This window comes from Perca fluviatilis, chromosome 6 (genome assembly GCF_010015445.1).
Source record: "Perca fluviatilis chromosome 6, GENO_Pfluv_1.0, whole genome shotgun sequence".
Taxonomy (NCBI): domain Eukaryota; kingdom Metazoa; phylum Chordata; class Actinopteri; order Perciformes; family Percidae; genus Perca; species Perca fluviatilis.
The window spans coordinates 24066315-24087399 of record NC_053117.1 but is presented as its reverse complement, the minus strand read 5'-3'; the positions used below and the strand labels follow the sequence as shown (position 1 = coordinate 24087399).

Below are 21085 nucleotides of genomic sequence, written 5' to 3'. Positions count from 1 at the left end.
AAAGGGAGAATATTTTTTAATTTTTATGTATATATACAGTGTGTGTATATATATATATATATATATATATATATACTGTGTGTGTGTGTATGTATATATATATATATATATATATATATATATATATGTATGTGTATATATATATATATATGTGTGTGTGTATATATATATGTGTGTATATATATATATATATTGTATATATATATATGTGTATATATATATATATGTATGTGTATGTATATATATGTATATATGTATATATATATATATGTGTATGTATATATATATATGTGTATATATATATATATATATATGTGTGTGTATGTATATATGTATATATATATATATATATATATATATATATATGTATGTATGTGTAGCATATATATATAGTATATGTTGTGTGTTTGTGGTGGTGGTGGTGTAATGTAATGATATAAGACAATACATAAAATAATTAGGCAAAACACATGTAGGCTGTTCATCTACTTTATCACGTTACATCTGGCCACCTCATGTTTCATCTTCTAAGAAGCCAATTATCCACCTTTAAACATGACTGAGCCTCTGGCATGGAAGATTACTGTGAGAGAAGGTGACTTTCACAAGCATGTTTAAGGCTTAAGCATGGAATGACTACAAAATAAAAACCTCAGTAGACAAAACATTTCATTAAAACTTGTGTGACAAATAGTGTATATGTCAAAATCTAAGCTTTGTCTAGCTGCTTGAGTAGTAGTAACTCTGAGTAGCAAACTCGGATTTATATGTATATTTTTAAAAATCACACATGGAAATGTACAATAAAAATTGGTTGCATCGAGATGCATTAATTATCGGTTTAGAATTGAATCGTTGGCCTCTGAATCAGAATCGAATCGTGAGGTGCCAAGAGATTCACGCCCTTAGAGATTTGAGAAAAGAATATCTGTGAAGATTCTCCTTACGTGCGTGTTGCAACCTGATTCAAAATCTGTTCGGATTTTAAAACTCCTGTAGTCTGAGCCCAGCTTGAGGCTCAGTAAGTGTGTGCATTGCATTCAAGCCATCAGGTGCTAACAGATGTGTAGCTATGTAACGTGGTGACTTGACTTCTGCATGACATTAACGGCAAATTCTGGGAAGAATAATGATAAGCCATGTGCCATTATTAACAGATTAAACTTTGACGATACCCACCACTGCAGCTTCATTCCCTCAGGTCAGTTACCACTGGCGCATCATTGTAGTCCACGTCCAAATCCTGATACATACATTTACTATTTATTTTGTACTTATTCTAAACTACAAGAGGGACAAAGGGTGTCAGAAAACGAGATAACACAAAAGCACTTTGAAAATTACCAGATCATCACCAGCTCCTGCCATGGTTACTAGGCAACCAAACCCTGCTATTCAATTGTTGAATGCTCCACGCTATCCAGCTGGTTTAGTTATTCCCTTATCGCATTTACAGTAAAAGGCCCCTGTTGCATTGTGGGATAGCATACACCAGAGACTGAATCAAAGCAGTTGGACTATCAGTCACAGTAAAAGACTCAACTGTATTCTGTTACTGTGGCAATGTAGTATAGTGGCGTGGGTGTTGTTGTGCATGAACAACCAACCAGTCATGCATTAATTAAATTAATGTATTTTTCAGTATGTTGTGTTGGTTTAACCAAGCTAGAGGTCTAATTGCATATAAATGACCTCCATCCCCCAGGGTAAAGCCTTAGCCTCCCACTGTACATATGTGTTGAAACAAAAATAGCTACAAAAAACCTACACATTTGCATAAAATGTGTGTTTTTTTGTTGTTGTTTTTTTTAAATGTTTGGCCTCGGAATGATAGTTGTTATCATCGTGGTGTGTAATGCTTTGTTGGTCCCTGCTGGAATTTGAACTGTTTATCACAGCCCACACGTTGAATGCGTTTATCAGCACTTTTTATGCCTTGTTGAGTTTTCTTGCCTTGTTTTTGACCCTTGACTAATTCCATTGCTCAAGCTTCTGTTGGCAAATAATTATAAATCTTCTCATTTTCCCCATCATTTCCTGCCTAAAGATGTTTATCAATTAGCTACTGTACATAAGATGTGTAATTAATGTCATAATTTCTGTCTGCAGAAACTTGTGGGGAAGGGTTTTGTGGGTATGGACACATAGGTCTGTCCCGTTTTTACCCCTTCTTTGGTTTACCACCACAATGTTGTAAGTGATATAAAGCTTAATTTAATAGAATCCGTATGTGCTAGATATAAAAAAAAAATCTGTATTGTGCAATATAGTAATGACACTTGTTTTCGAGCAGTATATCAATAAAGGTTGCACACTAGTGAGTCCTCATTTTGATATACTTTAGTATGTGACACCAGCAAAGTTAACATTGTCCTCAGTATTGAGTCACTTTTTTCTTTTTTGACTTTTAGCTGAAACCTCTCCAGAGCAAACGGTGGTAATTGCAGGGCAGGCTAGGCTACAACCACATCAAATGTCTGTAATAACAATGGACAGATGGGTGTAAAAGCCTTTGACATTCTTGACATCCTTTTTTTCCCCCTAACAGTGTGTGTGCTCGTTTTGTAGGACAAAAATGCGTCATCATGACACTGATAGCATTGACATTGTATTTAGATCCCCATTTGAGATGTGGGACTACACATCAATTCATGAATTAGCAACCTTGATAGTAATAGAGGACAATAAAATGAATGTGTACTACACTAAGAGGTGAGCTCATGAATTAAAGGAGCAATATGTACTACTGACAGCTAGTGTTTAAAATGGGTACTGCAGTCCAAATTCAAAATACTGTAGAGAGTCGTCTTCCCCTCCCGGCCCTTCCTTGCAGACTCAAAGCTCACGTGGGTTGCCAGGTTGAGAACACTGAACCCAACGTCCGTCGACGTCAATGTTAGCTAGATGTTGGCTATGTTGACTCTCATCGATAAATATACGTGTATATCTCTATGGTTGATGGTAGCCAAAGCTTAATCCGTTATCCCGAAAACAAAAGCCCACTGCTCTGAAAATACACACTTTGCAGTTGGGGTTCAGTGACTGCCAGCCTTACTATGTTCCAGACTCCGTTAACAATACAAATTAAATGAACATATACCCTTTTTTCCATAAAGATGATAACCTTGTCTAAGTTAATGTGTAGATGAATAAAAAACATTTGTTGTTGCATTGTATTAACAAATTAATTTACTACAAGCAACTTGTCTTTACACTTCACATAACGCATTATAGTTGCATGCCAGTTTGTAACAAAGTGGGAATCATCTTAACGTTACTGTCCAACATTTCATAACCGTGAAGCTGATGATAGTAGCCACAAGAATATTCCATAACGTAACATACCATACATTGCAGAGCAACATGTGGAGAACGTTATTAAGGCTACATGGTTGTTTTGCCAAAGTTAAATTGTATGTTTTCATTATTAGGAAGTCAAACTTGCGGTTTTAGCATAACAGCGTTGTGATTTAGAAATTACCCCCCCCCCCCACATCTGAGTTTCATGTGGTTTTCCTCGAATTTACGGACTTATACCTGTATGTAGTCCGAGAGTTGGGTACCCAGAGGCGCACGGAGGACGGGCAGGGCGAGGCCGCCTCACTGAGGTTGCGTATCTTTTTGGCCCAGGGCCAGTAGAAGTTACCAGAGTTGAATACCCTATCCCGCCGAGGCGCCAACCACACAGCATCACCGTCAGCCCTGAAGGATGAAGCCGCAGGGAGCGCGTTGACGCGGGGATGGGGGCCCACAATCCCATCTGTCTTTGCGAAAGAGGGACAAAAAGGCGCACAAGAAACAAAAACCTTGAAAAAAAATGATATACGACCCCGCCAAATCACAGACCTGTTGATTCGCACGGGAATAATATTATCAAAGGACCCCGGTGTTCGGCGAAATATAGTAGGTCATTTGCGGGGGAATTTTTACTTTACAAATTATAGACATGGCCGATTCGCACGTGATTAAGATCACAGACAACCTCCGTAATTACTACAAATGACAAGAGGTCACCAGGTAATACTTTTCCCGTGTGAATAGGGCTATAAAGTCCTTCTAGGCTCTAAGCTGTCGCCATCTTTCAAATGCATCTCCAATATTTCCCCATATTTTCCAATGTCTATGGTCATGCAACTGTAGAAAGATGCTGAGTTTTTTACGTCGGGTAGACTCTATCTCTGTTGATCCAGTTTGTTTGGTTGCTGCAGCACGCTGTGTGTCAAAATGGGCAGTGGAACGACAACACACAGACCAAAACAAAAACGGATATTCCGGTCCAGAATGGAAATTTCTAAGGGGAACGCTTTAGGAGTACTGGCTTTAGCATTGTTGTTCGAGAAGAAAGTATTTCAATTTACCATGTTTCCTTAATATCTGATGACATATCATGGTCATTTTGTGATTTAATACAGTAAATATATTACATATTACACATATCTAGTAAGCCAAGGAATAAAACGTGATAACGTAGCCGAGTTACAAGACCAAATACTATTCTCCATTCTACCATTCTCTGAAATGAAGTTTAGGTCGTTTTTTTGTCCATTTCTGGTTTTGTGCACATAATAAACATAAAATTCATATTGGCGTCAAGAATTCAGTCAAGTGGTTGACTGAATGTAGTCTAAGGTCAGGCCTCTCCTGCATTAATTCAAACATTTGAAGATCCAGTCTCATGTTAAGCTGAATAGAAAAGCTAATTAATATATTTAATAACCAGTGTGTCATACAGCGTACGGTACCTTTTTAATGATACTGCTGGCAGTATTTAATCATATGCACTGCCAAAAAAGTTTTTGCTAAAGCAGTGCTTCAGTTTATAATACATCTTCCTGAATGGACGCACTGAGCTTTTGGGTGATGGCATTGACTTGTGTAAGAGTACGTTTGGCATAGACTAAAATAGGCAGAAAAGGGGAAAGTAAATATTGATTAAAAAAAAGATGATGGGAGCCATTAGAAAGGGAAGACAGATTTGCTGAACATATAAACGGAATGTTTGAATTGACAAATTTGCATGTTCTACGCTCTGACTATAAGTTCAAAGTCCCCTGATGACTATCATCTGAATATGAAGCACATTGCACAGAGGCTTACAGTATGTGTTCTTTGAAATCTAAACCTTACCATTTGAGCATAGAGTGGAGTTCCAAATCCTTGTGATACAATGTCCTTTGGTGTGCAGTGTGTGTCGTTTGAAAAATTTATTTTTAGTTCTTGTAATATTGTTAGGGTTTGTATTGGCTGGCTGTCTCCCATTCTCTGGATACCATGACGGCTGTCATAGGTGAGGCAAGTTTCCACTGAGAGGAAACAGATTGTTCATGTTGTCAGTATTCTGGGTTACAGGATAATGTCGGAGCTAAGCCCAGAAAGTGGCAGCACAGCATGGCCAAGTGCCCACACACATACACACACATACGCACACTGGGAGGAAGATGGAGAGGCTATAAAAAAACAGGATAATTAGAGTGTGGTGTCACTGTTATCCTCGTGCTCTGTCACCCGTAGCCACACCATCTCTTTCTTCTGACTGTCCCATCTCAGTATGCGCACAAAGACACGCGCACAAACAAAACACAAACATGAAGGAATGAGGAAACACTGTATGCAACGCCACTGTTGGGGGTTTACTGTATTCTAGGAATCTGGTAGCATTGTGATCCAATCAGTTTGAGATTAACAAGATTTGACAAGGCTTTAAGCCTAAAAAAGCAAAAACCCTCGAAAAAATGCTTATTCTGTCCCCAGAGGGCACTTTGATTCCCTCTATTCTCTTGCCAGTATAATTTATGCTTTGCTCTGGGCTCATTGTTGTGAAAATCGTTCTCTACAGATACAGGAATATCAATGCGCGTGTGCCTGTTTGCTTACTCCACACACCTGTGTGTGTGTGTGTGTGTGTGTGTGTGTGTGTGTGTGTGTGTGTGTGTGTGTGTGTGTGTGTGTGTGTGTGTGTGTGTGTGTGTGTGTGTGTGTGTGTGTGTGTGTTATTCTAGTGTGTTTTGTATTTTCATACTTCTATCCGTCCCTGTCCGTTGATCATCCTGTCTGAACTGCATCTGAGCACTGGTGCAGGCGGGACACATCACCTAGATGAAAGGAACAGGAGGCTTTTTTTTATTTTATGTACACAGCGCATTTAAATTGTATGAGCTTGTTATTGTGCTGGGACTTAGCTTTGGAAGGCTAATTGAAAATCGAGCTGAATACATTCTTTGTTTGCATGTGTTTGAGAGACCAACAAACGGACATGGAGAAACCCATTTCTGAGGTGTGATTTCTTTTTTTAGTGATGTTGGTTTTTATGGGGCACACTATTTGACACTCTTTGATTGAGAAGACAAAATAAGGGATTGACATCGTTCATAAAATTAATTCATCTGAAGTCTTAAAATTCATGCCACCAAATATTTGTCGTGATTCCCTTGCACCCGAGTCTTCCCTATTTTATTACTTTAACTGTTTTATAATGTGATGAGCTCAATCTTGCACGATGAAGATGTCTATGTAAATCATCATTCTCACAAAAGACAGATCGAGCCCCCAGAGAAAGATGTAGGTGGATGTGTGGGACTGCTGTATCAATTCTCTCGCGCTACCAATCTCATCTTGCATGGCCTGGTTTTCACTGTGGAGCATCAGAGGATTTACCATAACCCGACCAAGGGAACCAGAAAGAGTCTAAAACCACTCGTCCTGACTGGCCCTAGCTCACCACAGACCAAAGCCTACGTATCCATGACAACGCTAAGATGGGATCCACTCTTAGCCATTGACTCCTCTCAGTCAGCGCTGAGTGCTGAGGGAGGAAGTGGAGATAAAGAGAGCTTCAATTGAATTTGCTCTGAACGGCTGCCTGCCCCCATGTAAATGGAATAAGTAGGTTACACTCTGAGCTACACAGGAGTGAAGCACAGAAATGTGTAAGGGAGGGTGAGAATTACAGTATATTGCCTTGGTTAAGTCCCCTTTTGGTCCCCAAAGATGTGGTGATAACACTCTTCTTTTTTCATTTAATGTTGTGTCATTTCAAATGGTTTTCCCCCTTGAAGAATCTTCAGGAAAAACGAAATTGTGTCTCCTCCCTCTTGGGAGAAAATCAGTCCTCTTAAACAATGCCCACTATACCTTCCCAGCTTAGTTTGAATCTTATGTTGACTTATCTGACTTAAATCTCAGGGACCACTGTGTTTAATAACACAGCCTACAAATATGAGCATGACGTCTGAGTTTTAGGAGCTAGAGCAGGCTAAAATGTGCAGCAAGATTTAGTGGAGCCCACACGTGCTGTCCCTGAACACCTGTATGAGTGGAAGCTGTAGGCTCAGTTTATAGCAGTTCCTTATGTTACCTAAGGAGGAGGGAGCAGGTGCATTCATTCTGGGATTTCTATCCCGGACATGTTCAACCAACTCTGCTCCAATCAATAGCCATTTCCATCTGTGTCTAGTTAGTCAGACAGAAATAACTCTTTATATACAATGCTCTTCTGCTGCTGGACACTTTCTACATAAAGGAGGTGCACGTTTGTCTCAGAGTCAGGAACATATCATTTGGTAGATATCTGAGACGTGTACCTTATCATATGCTACCATATTAAATGTATAAAAGTGTATATTTAGAGAATATAAGGGGCCAATTTTATAGCAGCTCCACTGAGATTCACAGAATAAGATGAGCTGAAATGTAAACCTTGTAAGAGAGTCTTGAGGACGGGGCTTGTGGAATAGACCTAAAAATAAATTAAAAGAAGATATGTAGCTAAAAGTAAAACGTATTTGTTTTTTTTGTCTTTTGACCTCTGTGTTTGGTTAGACCAAAATCCTCCACGAACCCCCTACTCTCCATTGCCTATGATCCAAGGATCAAGCTTATGGAGGAAATATTTATTCATAATTCAAATTGAAAGTCCAAAGAGAAATTGAAAGTCCAAAGAGAAAACAAAGCAAGATCAAATAAAAAATATTATTATTTTTTTTTTTAATTTTCCATTTGGCTTTGGCTTTTGAATTTAATATTTGGCTTTTGAATTTCAATTTAACATTGGCTTTTAACTTTCATTTAATATTTGGCTTTTGAATTTCAATTTAACATTGGCTTTTAATTTTCATTTAATATTTGGCTTTTGAATTTCAATTTAACATTGGCTTTTAATTTTCATTTAATATTTGGCATTTCAATTTCCATTTAACATTGCCTTTTCGTTTGGACTTGACACATGTCAATGTAAATGAGGAGGCGTGGCCCAAAGGCTGGTGGGAGGGTCTGAAACGAAAGGGGTGCAGAGGCACCTTATGAGCAGCAGAGGGAGCAGACTGCTGAGGAGCATCTGTCTGCAGCTTCAGGCTTGATGGCCTCTTATTTCACATGCTAGAAAATGACGATGTAGGCTAAACACAAACGACATTTCATGCAACAACAGTGAAGTTTTCATGTAGTTACTATAATTGGGCCCGTGTTAGTGAGGACTAGATTAGGACTGTATTTAAAGCTGATTCTGGTTCCCAACTTCGCCCCAGGTGTGTCTGTTTAAAACACGACTCAGGCAACTTTTCTCTTTTGATGTTTTATTTAATTAAGCAACAGTAGAAACATGGGTGTGGGTATCTCTGCGACGTGTGTATGTGTTTGGTCAGATTTCGAGGACACACACACACACACAATCTCAACCGGATAGTCATCGTCCGAAATGCAACCTTTCCTTTTTCTTTCTCTCACTTTTTTCTCTGGGTGGTGCACGTGGTGTGAGGTGCGTGTCCGCGCTATTTTCCAACATGTACTCACAACAATCACTCCTGATTGACGGCCTTTTGTACAGCCCATGTACGTTTTCAGACTTCCAGCTAACAGCGGTGTCTGTGAGCATCACTGGCCGGCCAGCAGGGGCCGGGCCCGCCACCAGCTGGCTGTCCCGCCAGACTGAAGCTTTGACAACATCGGAGAAAATGTGCAGTTGGCCATCAACGTTTGTAAAACTGCCCATATTCAAACTCTACACAGTTAATTTATCGCATAAAAAAGTCTCAGAAGTGAATTTGAGTGAAAAGCAGATGAAAATTGTAAAAAGTTTCCAGTTGTTTGCTGCTGCTACTACTGCAAACTCCCGATCTAGATTATAGAATCGATTGCTTTTTTATAATTTCCATCTGCTTTTTCACCACTAAATTCACTTCTGAGACTTTTTTATGCGATAAATTAACTGTGTAGAGTTTGAGCATGGGCAGTTTTACAAACGTTGATGGCCAACTGCACATTTTCTCCGATGTTGTCAGAAGCTTCAGTCTGAAGGGACAGCCAGCTGGTGCCGGCCGGCGATCGCCTGCGGCCGGCCAGTGATGCCTTCACAGACACCACTGACAGCTGGAAGTCTGAAAAAGTACACGGGCTGTACAAAAGGCTGTCAATCAGGAGTGATTGTTGTGAGTAGGCTACATGTTGGAAAATAGCGCGGACACACACCGCGCGCACCACCCGGAGAAAAAAGTGAGAGAAAGAAAAAGGAGAGGTCGCAGTTCGGACGATGACTATCCGGTTGAGATTGTGTGTGTGTGTGTGTGTGTGTGTGTGTGCGTCCTCGAAATCTGACCACACACAAACACACGTCGCAGAGCTACCCACACCCATGTTTCTATTGTTGCTTAATTAAATAAAACATCAAAAGAGAAAAGTTGTCTGAGTCCGTGTTTTAAACAGACACACCTGGGGCGAAGTTGGGAACCAGAATCAGCTTTAAATCCAGTCCTAATCTAGTCCTCACTAACACGGGCCAATTATAGTAACTACATGAAAACTTCACTGTTGTTGCATGAAATGTCGTTTGTGTTTAGCCTACATCATCATTTTCTACCATGTGAAATAAGAGGCCATCAAGCCTGAAGCTGCAGACAGACGCTCCTCAGCAGTCTGCTCCCCCTGCTGCTCATAAGGTGCCTCTGCAACTCTTTCGTTTCAGACCCTCCCACCAGCCTTTGGGCCACGCCTCCTCAATTACATTGACATGTGTCAAGTCCAAACGAAAAGGCAATGTTAAATGGAAATTGAAATGCCAAATATTAAATGGAAAATTAAAAGCCAATGTTAAATTGAAATTCAAAAGCCAAATATTAAATGAAAATTAAAAGCCAATGTTAAATTGAAATTCAAAAGCCAAATATTAAATGAAAATTAAAAGCCAATGTTAAATTGAAATTCAAAAGCCAAATATTAAATTCAAAAGCCAAAGCCAAATGGAAAATTAAAAAAATAATAATAATATTTTTAATTATATCTTGCTTTGTTTTCTCTTTGGACTTTCAATTTCTCTTTGGACTTTCAATTTGAATTATGAATAAATATTTCCTCCATACAAGCTATGTTCGCTGGGCTTGTTGTGTCTTCTGTATTTAGTCAGCCAAGCTGGCTTTGGGTACATAGACAGCTTTCAGAGGACTCTGTGGAGTTGCTAAAAGAATATATGCAACACCTTCTCCCACAAATATTTACGCTCTCTTCCCAGTGAAAGAGAATTTTTAAACCTGTGAGATCATATCTGGAGTCTAAATGTCTGCTTGTGCGTCATACTCACTGTTGTTTGTAGCTCAAATTTAGGATGTAATATCAAACTAATTATAAGACGCACATCTGCTGTAAAATAACAGTTGAGCATTTCTATTCTCTTTTCTTTTTTTGGGCCTTTACACAATTACTCAATAATTTCTTGAAATTAGCCCGCATGATGGCAAAAAACTCTTGTGGTCTTTATCTGTTAATCTGTTAAATGTCATAGCTGGGTAGGCAGAGGTTATATCCTGGTAGCGCAGTTCCATTAGTGTGTGGTTTCCTTATCTGAACTTTCAATCTCAATGTGAGACATTGTACAGGTGAAGGTGGAGCTCATCACTCTCTGTCTCTGTGTAGGTGGAGGAGGTGGTGGATGTCGGGACCTTTGCTGAAGAGGACATCCACATACCCAGCATCTACGTCAACAGGGTTGTCCAGGGAGCCAGCTACGAGAAAAGGATTGAGGTACAAAACGTGGCCTTTTAGAGCATGAATGAATAAAGAGAGATTATACATAGAAACGGTTTTCTCTGTAGTTTATGAATTATGTAATTATGTGAAAGTCACTATTAAATGTTCCATTCAACAATTGGTTTAATTAATAAAAATATTCCGATAACAATTTAATGTAAAGTCAACCACTTTCTGACATAAGCTATTGTAGCAGGGTTTTACATTTCCATCATTGAAACACACATACTAGCTGTGTACTAGCATATGAGTTCTTGTACTCAGCCAGAAATAGCCTCTCAACATGCTGTCCCCCTGTGCCTCATATATCTCTGCATGGTTCCAGAAACGCACAGTAAAGAAAAGCCAAGATGAGAAGCCCAAACCAAAGAAGGACTCCGATATTGTTCGGGAAAGGATCATTCGACGGGCTGCTCTGGAGTTTGAGGATGGGATGTATGGTATCCTTTTAAAGAATACAAGGAGTGAGCAAATTATGGAATCGTATAACTTTTTTTCTTTAGGTTCCTCCCTTTAATTACCAACCAAACCAGGTGTTGGCCAATAGCCACAACAAAAAGAAAGCTGTGCCGTGGCTCTTTTATTTTCAGCACACACAACTTTATACTTCTGTGGGTTTGAGCATTGTCCACACAAAAAATCTTTCGAACTTAATCACACAACACGACTGTTATAATGAGAATGAGAGGGACAAATGTCCAAGTACGATGTGCAGTGTATCTGTCTGTCATAGCAGCTTTCAACAATATTATACATTTCTCTTCATCTTAATACTGAATTCCATTCCATGATTACAAATGTAAAAGTTACCATCTTTAACAAAGCTTCCAATCAGCTAACCTTGGTATTGGTATCCCCATGCTGGCCAGCAACTTTATAAAACCAGACATCACTCTACACCTCCAAAGTGAAAATGGAATTTTGGGACTGGTAAGATGCCTACAGAGAGCTTTCTTCCCACTCAGGCTTCAGTGCTCTCAATCTCAACTGAACAAGCTAACGAGCAGCATATTTTCTGATCTGTTTGTAGACGGTCGTTTTAAGCAGCAGTAAACGTTTTGAAACTGAATTGTGCTCTGAGCATGTAGCAAGATAAATAGCGGTATCAATCCCAGTTTGGGCCCTCGGTTAAAATGTGCTGGGTTTGTTATAGAACAGATTGTGGCAGTTTGACACTTTCTCTTCCATTATTCTTTCTCACAATCATTATTTGCTGGCTGAGACTTTAACAAAGGCGGCTGCTGCTGCTGCAACTAGGGTATATTTCCAATCAGTTGTGTTGACAGGAGAATGTTAGGGCCTATGCTAATGCCCTGTTTGTCAAAGTTGTTTTTATTATGAGTGCCAGTTTTAAAGATACCTTGTCCTCTCCCCTCGACTTCTCCTATATCTCCTCTCCCCTGTTTTACTCTCCTCTCCATCCAAAACCATTGCTCCCTTTGTTGAGCACAGAGAAAATCAATGTCTCATCAAATCACCAAAATGTGATTGTGTCTGTCTCTCCTTTGAAAGATCATGGCCAGTGAGGCTGAGTGATGTGTGAGTGTATGTGTGGCTGCCCGCCTGTGCGCTCATTCTTGTATATCTTCACTTGTCTCTGCATAGGGCCCATACCCCACTGAGGATGCAGTGGATGCAGACCTGATTAATGCTGGTGAGGTTTATACTAATCAGAACTTCCCAATGATACATTTATATAAACGTAAAAGCACTGGTCTAACTAAATTATGGATGGATTAAGAGAGCCTTTCGGGCTAAAATGTGACTTTGCATATTTCTATCTGATTTCCTGCATTATACACACACACTTAGATGCATGCTTAATACAATGGATTCTCTGTTAAGATCACTCAACGTTTCTATTCAGATGCACTTTTAAAACGATATTAACATAATGTTGACATAATTCTCTTTCATTCATCCATTTATTTATTTCTGTATTTCTTTAATGTATTTTGTAATTTCATTTACCATTTTTGTGATTTATACTTAACTTTATAATTAACTTTGCTATGATAAATGAATCCCATATTTGGGCAACTCTCTGCTCCGCAGGGAAGGAAACTGTTACTGTTCTCCCAGGGGCTGCCTATTTCTCCAGTGATGAGTCATTTGCCATGATCCGAGGGTGAGGCCACAACACATTAGCTTTGAAAACGCATTTGTCTGAGTCAGAGTTTGATATGCCTGACATTTCTGGATTCACATATAGACAGCATATTCATACTCAAAAATAATGAAATAAATTAGTCACTTTTCTGAAGTCCTTGGCGGAGTTGATGCAAAAACCACAACAACAAAGCAAATATTTTCTTAATTCAATAGTTTATCACCAGCACAGTATGCCAGCTATAACCATTGGATTTAACCACAGGACAAAGCCACACTTTGCAACACTGGATATTAACAAATAGCTATTGTCACCAGTTCAGCTAGACTGCCGCCTTGCCATATTCCCTAAGTCCCAAATTGATTTGCCAGCTGTCTGAGATTGCCCACCCGCACACCTTGCAGCAGCCATTCTACTTGTCCACCCAGTGAAAATCCAATAGTGCTCATAAATAGCGCTGTTCAGTCACACACTGGCAGGGACCAAACGTAACCGTGTGTGTTTGTGTGTGCTGTTGTGAAACCACAGTTAAGAGTCCAGTCTGTCAGAAAGAATTACAACATACTGTATGGTGGATTGTGAGCCATGTTGCCTCAAATACCACTCCAGCTACTTCTCTTACTGGAATTAAGACTTGTATGTCTTTATCACAAACCTTTAGTCTCAGTATGTCTTTGTCCATCTGTTGCCACATGCAATGAAGAAACAAGGAGGAATCCACTGTGGACAGCAGGGCCATAAATCTTGGTTTAAATCTATCCAACTGCAAGCACCCTAACAATGCTCCTACCTGCTCTGAAGGCATTGTTGGAAACCTCACTTAGGACTTTGAACTCCTTATTTAGGAGAAACAAAAAAAGGACATGCTCTCTTATTAGAAAGATGAAATAACTACTTGCCCACAGAATCAGACTTTATTCTGCTATTACAGTACATTTATGTATAACTGGCATTTACCAAGCAGAAACTAAATATGCAAAATACTGATAATATTTTCAAGACAAAGCATTGGTAAGAAGATGCAGTAGTTTAAAAAGGAATGACAATAAAACAAAAAAAGTTCTGTTATTAAGAAAACTGTAGAGATGGGAAGATGGTTATTTGTTTGTATTGAGAAGCTATCCTATCGTCAAGTATCAAGTGTTTGCATTTGTATTGTGTGTCCCGTCACAACCCCTCTGGGCTAAATATAGCAATACTAAATGCATTTTTTGACAAGGGGACTTCATGAGTTCATAAGTTGAACTGGTTCTGAAGTTGACAGCTGTCTTCTTCTGTTGTGTCATTCTTTTTTTAGGGGTCACATCAACCTGACAATGCTGGGAGCCATGCAGGTGTCAAAACATGGAGACCTAGCCAACTGGATGATCCCAGTAAGTTTGGTTTAGATGACTCACATCCATTACCTTTTTCCAAATTCATGCTTTCTGCGCTATCTGCTAGGGGTCACCACACCAACACCAGTACAATATGCATGCTCCAAATGCTGCTTTGTGAAGCTTATAATAGTCTTTATTTACTTACTTGACTTGAGGATTTGGAATCTACCCCCAAAAAATTAAGGGAAACTGAATTAGTGCTGTATCTAAAAGTTCCCTTCATTATTGATTAATCTACTATATAATCTATATCTATAACATAATATTGGTTACAAAACTTACCACAATTTCCAAGAGCCAAAAGTGGCATCTTCAATTTTCTTGATTTGTCTGACTATCAGTCCAAAACCCAAAAATATTATATATTTATTTTTTGACAGTAGACTTAAAGCAGGGTTGTTAATGTTGAAAAGCTAGCAAGATTTGAAAGTAGCATCTCTTCGGGCTCCGTCTAACCCCTCCCCCTGCCCTCGGGGGTCCGACCCACACAGACGGGCATTAACTGGTATGCAAACACCTAATATTATCATACCGAATGTTTAAAACAAACATGACTACTGTTAGCAATGGGGCGACAACGCACATTGAGCTCAGGCTCATTCACAGGAGGGGTAGAGTATGTGCAGTGGGGGAAGGAGGCATTTCATTGGTTCATCAAGCGGACTGCGAGGCAGTCATTGGTGGGTGTTTTTACAGGATTATAGCAGCTACAGATGACAGATATTTTTCGCTCCTTTTTTAGAGCACATAAGTTATTTATTGATGTCGGGGTCTAAAGACCATTTCATACAATATATGACAAAGTGTTTATTGGAAAGACAAATAGTTACCAACCCTGCCTTTAAATGTAATCTCTTCTATATTTTATGGATGGTGTCCTTCAGCATTTCTTATCATAAGAAATTTCTTTGTTGAAACAAATTCACAAAGGTGCACCCTTGGTTGTTATTATTTAAGAACCGAGTACAGGGATATGCTTGTCAGGGGTTCAAGGTAGTCTGGATCAACGACAGTTCGCCGGATGCCCCTCATCTTCCACTCTCTGTGTATGGCCATTCTAATTTATATAGCTCACATTACTATATTTTGTAAACCGTTAACTTCATTTAATATTGTATGTTGCGTTTTCTTTTGCGGGGATGCAAATGTTCAACAAGTTCCTTCCCGAGACCATTTTGCAGAGCCACCGTCTCTGCATCTGGAGCTTAGCGCCGCCCAAGACGATTGTAATTGGTTTAAAGAAGAAATGCAAACAACCCAGAGTGTTTCCTATCCTGGAATGTATGTCTGGATGAGCCAGACCTCACTCCACAGCATTGCGGAGTGAGGTCTGGCAATGCGAGACTAAGCGGTAGGGGTTGTTACAGTATAATAGCGCTACAGTATAATGTTTGTCAGACATTATTGCTAGATGTGTCATCAGGTCAATCAGTGATTACGAAGGTCAAGAACCCATTAAAAGACTGTTCACAATGTGGGAGGGCTCAACTCAAAAGTTTACAGCTTCACAGAAGTGTACTTGCAAAGTTGCTTCAGCCAGTGCATCATTTTATAGATGCATCTCATCTAAACAGCCAAGTGGATACAGAGTTTTGAGGATGTTTACATGTAGAGACCTTGAGAATAAAACATTAATAATCAAACATGATTTATGTCAGGCAGCACTTTGCAAAAGAATACTGTTGTTGATGGTGATCTCTAAATGTCATTTATTTTCTTTTAATCGTACTTGTTTGTCCATGGTAATTGCTAATTAACTGGTGCTTGATTAAACATGTTGTGCAGATATTGAAGGCCTGCAGTGGAGCTGTTATTCAGAAGCAGGGAGTTTATCTTGTTTGGCCATTCAAGTGTTGGACAGTTTGAACAGCAAAATAACACAAATACCTCTGTCCTCACCTACACATTCAATCTTCATTATCCCCAATTTTGAAAGGATTGATGAGGAGAATTACCCGCCTTCTAGGATACTGGAAATTATTCACTATCTAAAGATGGGTTGGGTACATAGCGTGAAATTGGAAACGTTTTACGTAGGAGTTTGGGATGCAGAACTCTCAGCGTGATAGTTGATTATGCAAAATGCAGATGAACATTTTCCAGTTGAGGGCTTTGAAATGCTTTTACATGTCCACTCAGCCCGAAACATCGAAAAAACAATAGATGGAGAGAAAGGGGTTATGGAATAAAAGATGAGCTGGAAAGGGTGAAGCTTTATCAATCTATCCTAAAGGTAGGGGTCTTTGCAGACACTGATGTTTCCTATCATAAGCTCCTCCTTACAGATGTCTAACAGACACCCACATAATGTTTTCAAAATGAGAACGGGATTTGACTTTTATTGATTTTGGCTGCCAGAGCAGTTTTCACTTGAGAGGAATAAACAGATATTGTAAATAAAAGGAAAACCTATTGAAGTTGACCAAAGTAATAAACAATAGATCTGGTCACCTCAAATCCAGCAGTGTATTTTTAAAGCACAATTCAGTTTGATAGTTGTTGACTTTACAGTAAATGGAGAAAACAAGTGCAACATCAGACATTAATTCCAAAACCCTGGAGGTTCAGTATAACTGCAACTAAAGTGCTACAAAAGCTCAAGCTACTGACTATTAAAATGCTGTTACTAGCTCAAGTGCTCATAATAAGGCCTGATGGCAGCGTTCATGAAGGAGCTGCTTAAGAGCATATTCCATTTTTTTCTTATAATTTCACTTGGTTTCCTGCTGTAATAAGATTTTCATGCACCTGGTTGCCTGCTTATCAGTGAAATATGTCCTATTAGGTATTTGTATTTGTAGTAGCACAAAGCCCTCAGTGTCATTGTGTACATTTGTGTTCTCCCATGTATGTGACTGATGACACCAGATACACACCGTAAATAGTTATGTTTTCCAGTTACTTTGAACACAGTGGCCATTGTCTTCCTGTCAGTCCCGTCTATCCCTCTGATTCATGTCATTAGATGTCTGGGTAACGAAGGTTTCTGGCAGTCCATCGCTATCTTATTAAATAGAGAGCCATTTGTATCAGACAGCAGAGATTGTCAGATAATTTGTGGGGGAGAGAAAGGAAGCCAGTTGGTAAGTGGGAACTCTTGGATTGTGAAGGGGGTCATTTTCTGTGGTTTTTCTGTCATTGACTGAAAAGTGAACACTTGCTCAAAAAAGAGGAAATCTTATTATGTTGTCATGGCAACAAAAAAAATGCAATCCAACCACAAAGCCTAGCAAGACAAATACAGTGCTAGACAAAGTATGCTTCCAATGATGCTTTTTTCATGGCAATAAGTGACACTTTGCCTGCGTATTCACTATGGATCTATAGATGTGAATAGACATAGACAACAATCTGCAAGTTAACGCCAGGTGTTCTATAGTGGCAATCCTAGTCTTGATGTGACGTGTTGATAGCTAGAGTTAGCTAAATTAGCATAGTCGTAATTCTATAGTCTAATTTAAGTTCAAACTAAACAAAACTTTACCAGATACATCCTGTCTTGTGCCGATGCTCTGCCATGTGAAAGCCCTACTGTTTATGTCCAGATAGCTGTTTAGAAAACAATTATTTATTTTAGGGAACTCACAAACAGCAAGAGTCAGTCTCTCGTCCTTTAATTTGAAATGTGCGTTGCTTGCGTTGGAAAAAGTTTGAGACAATTCAACTCTTGCACACTTGTGTGCGTGTGACGTACACGGCTGCGAAAGTTTCACAGGATTGCGCCCGCTTGTCGTTCCTCCTGTCAGATTGCCCGCGCCCCCTTACCTGCCCACTCGCCTCTCATTGAAAATTAATCACAATGCTTCATCTTTTTTTTGTGTTCTAGCTAATCAAATGTGTCAAAATACACGCTTTCAGGTGTCCCATAAGAATCAGAGTGGTGAGGAAATTAAAAACCTGTGGGGCTTTGGTTAGACCAGCAAGGTTATCATCATCAAAGCTGTGGTAATTAAATGGCTGAATTATCCAGGCGAGTTAGACAAAGGATATTCATTTCTGTGGATGTTCTGAGAATCTATTTGTTCAATTTAAGTGCTTTCTTGTGTATTATGCTGGTGGAAAGCCAGATGCTACGGCAACCTCCATATTTAACAGTCTCCATAAAACTGTTTATTTGGCAAACTAGCAGTCTTTTAATATGGGATGCCAATATTTAGAGGCAAGTAATCAAGAAAGGTCCAATTTTTTTCCACAGTCATAGGTACGCAGCCTAGCAACCAAGCTAAGTCAGAGAAAACAAGTCTAACTGACAGCCAGCCAGAAGTTGAGGCTTGATCATATTCAATAAAATCACTTTAGTGAGCAGGATGGAATAGGTTTTTAGCTTATGCCATCGTGCCATTTCATACATTTGTTCTTCGTCACACAGTTTTGCTACATGAAACCGCTCTGATCAAAGAGGCCTCAGATAACCACATGTAAAGCTGTAAATCAGACAAAGGCAAATGCCAATCCTCACAGCAATATAGGTCGTGGACAATACTCTGTGAGCAACAGAGCCCACAACTGTCTATCTCCACAGCAATGTTAATTTATTATAGTGTTTTCTACATAACAAGGTCATAAGCATTAGTGAGACGTTTCACCACATGCACACACACTGAATTGTTGTTCCTGTATGCTTGGCTGCCGTCACTCGATGCAAAACAGGCACTGTGGCTGCATCATTTCATTTCAAAGCTAGAATTCATTTAAAAATCAATGGCCTTTAACAGTTCCAGTCACTTGATGTCTGCATTTTCAGTTGCCAGAAGCGCACACAACCAATGTTTTCTTTTTACCTAGTAAATGGTGGTTCCATTGCCCCCACTGCAAAACAAGATCATTTTGTAATTGACTCTTTATTGATCATAACCAGACTAGGATTTCAAAACAGATGTTTAATTTTAAAAGTAGATGCCCTCTTTGATTAACTATATCCTAGTTGCTGGGTGGAGTACATTAGTAGCCTGGAAATCCAGACTTGCTCCTTTCGGGTCAGACTGGGTTATCCCCCTCGGGCCTCTGCACACACCACCTAGACAGTCTGACTGTCTTGACTGTCAGAAAATGCATTACCATTGATCATGTGAAAAAGGACAAGGTTTCCTTTTGGAGTGTCGTCACTTTGTGTTGAGCAAAAACATGGACAAAAACAAGATGGGGAGATTGTGTTTGAAAGTTAAAAGTCAAAATGGATACTATTTTAAATTAAAAAGATTTTGGTGGTTTTATTTAAGGATGTTATGTTAAGTCTTGCATTGCCAGACCGTCCTCCACAGCTCTGCGGAGGAGGGTCTGGCTAGTCCACACAGTATAGGAGAAAAAAAAAAAACGTGCTCTGGTTTATTGGCATGTCTTTAAACCAATCACAATTGTCGGGGCGCCGAACGGAGCCCCGCTGAAGCTGCAAAATAGCCTCGGGAAGGAACTTGTTTTGGTGGAACGTTCAAAAGTTGATTTAGTCGTGCAACAGAAAACTCAGATTTGACAGTCTAGCTAGCTGTCTCGATTCACCCTGCAGAGATCTGAGACGCAGTTAACCATAGTCCTCATAAATCGACCGGAGTTTAGAATGCCAACACAAAGAAAGCGGAAGGTAATGAATATCCGATGGAATTTCCGTCTGCACCGGAGCAATCCCGGAAGTGGAATGTCGTGGATATAGACTAGGCCACTTTAAGTTAGCGTTCTATAAGTTAATGCAATAAAGTATAGGAAATTAAATGCAGCCTCTCCCATATCCTCAGTCTATGCTTTTCTCTACTTCCTCTACTCCACCTTCCCTCTCCCAACCCTCCTTCCGCTCTTTGTTGATATCTTCTCCACACAGCTGGCCTCTCCAGAGGCAGACAGTATCCCTACCACACTTGGCATATATATCCTCTGGTTATCAAGCAGAGAGCAAAGCAGGCTCTTTACATGACTGATGAGAAAATGGGATTTTAATTCAGCTACTCAGCCGTCACCCAGTGGCCATATCTGCATGTCAGCCTTCCTTATTTGGAAACCTTTTATTTCACCTTCACACACACACACACAAAACACACACACACACACACACACACACACACACACACACACACACACACACACACACACACACACACACACTATTCACATGTTAACCCAATTAACACTCTCTCACAAACAAATATACAAACACACACTAGTCACACACGTTTGTCTCCGTCGTTTTCAGCTCCAGTGGCTAATGTTTAAAGCTAACGTCTAAAGCTAACATTAAAATGAGACACATTAACCACAGCCTTATGAGTTGGCATAAGCTTTCTAAAATAGAAAGCAACATTACAGTAATGTCTTGACTTACCTCAATTTCATTATGGAATGCCTTGAGATGTTTCTTAAGGTTCATGGTGTTTTTTTCCTGTGATTTTGTGGCCGCATTTCTCCCCATCTTTTTCCACGACACATTCCGTTTTCTTTTCCAGTTTTATGTAATAAAAGTTTTTCCAAATGTCGTTTCTTCTTTTTCTCCCAAAGACATACCCCAGCTGGCCGGCCATTGGCCCCTTTCTCTGTGTCAGACTTAATTTTGTTTGTTGTCGTTTACGCTAACCGCAGCTGCGTCTTCTAAATAATG

The 21085-nt window shown here is 39.6% G+C and overlaps 1 protein-coding gene across 1 annotated transcript in view; it reads left to right on the top strand.

Moving 5' to 3' along the window:
• The window catches only part of oxct1a (3-oxoacid CoA transferase 1a), a 54166-nt gene that overhangs the window by 16709 nt on the left and 16372 nt on the right, over positions 1-21085 (top strand). Inside the window, exons 8-13 of the mRNA XM_039803775.1 lie at positions 10900-11007; positions 11339-11453; positions 11849-11943; positions 12619-12667; positions 13069-13141; positions 14421-14496. Of these exons, the coding sequence (XP_039659709.1) occupies positions 10900-11007; positions 11339-11453; positions 11849-11943; positions 12619-12667; positions 13069-13141; positions 14421-14496 (516 nt within the window). The remainder of the gene's footprint in view (positions 1-10899; positions 11008-11338; positions 11454-11848; positions 11944-12618; positions 12668-13068; positions 13142-14420; positions 14497-21085) is intronic.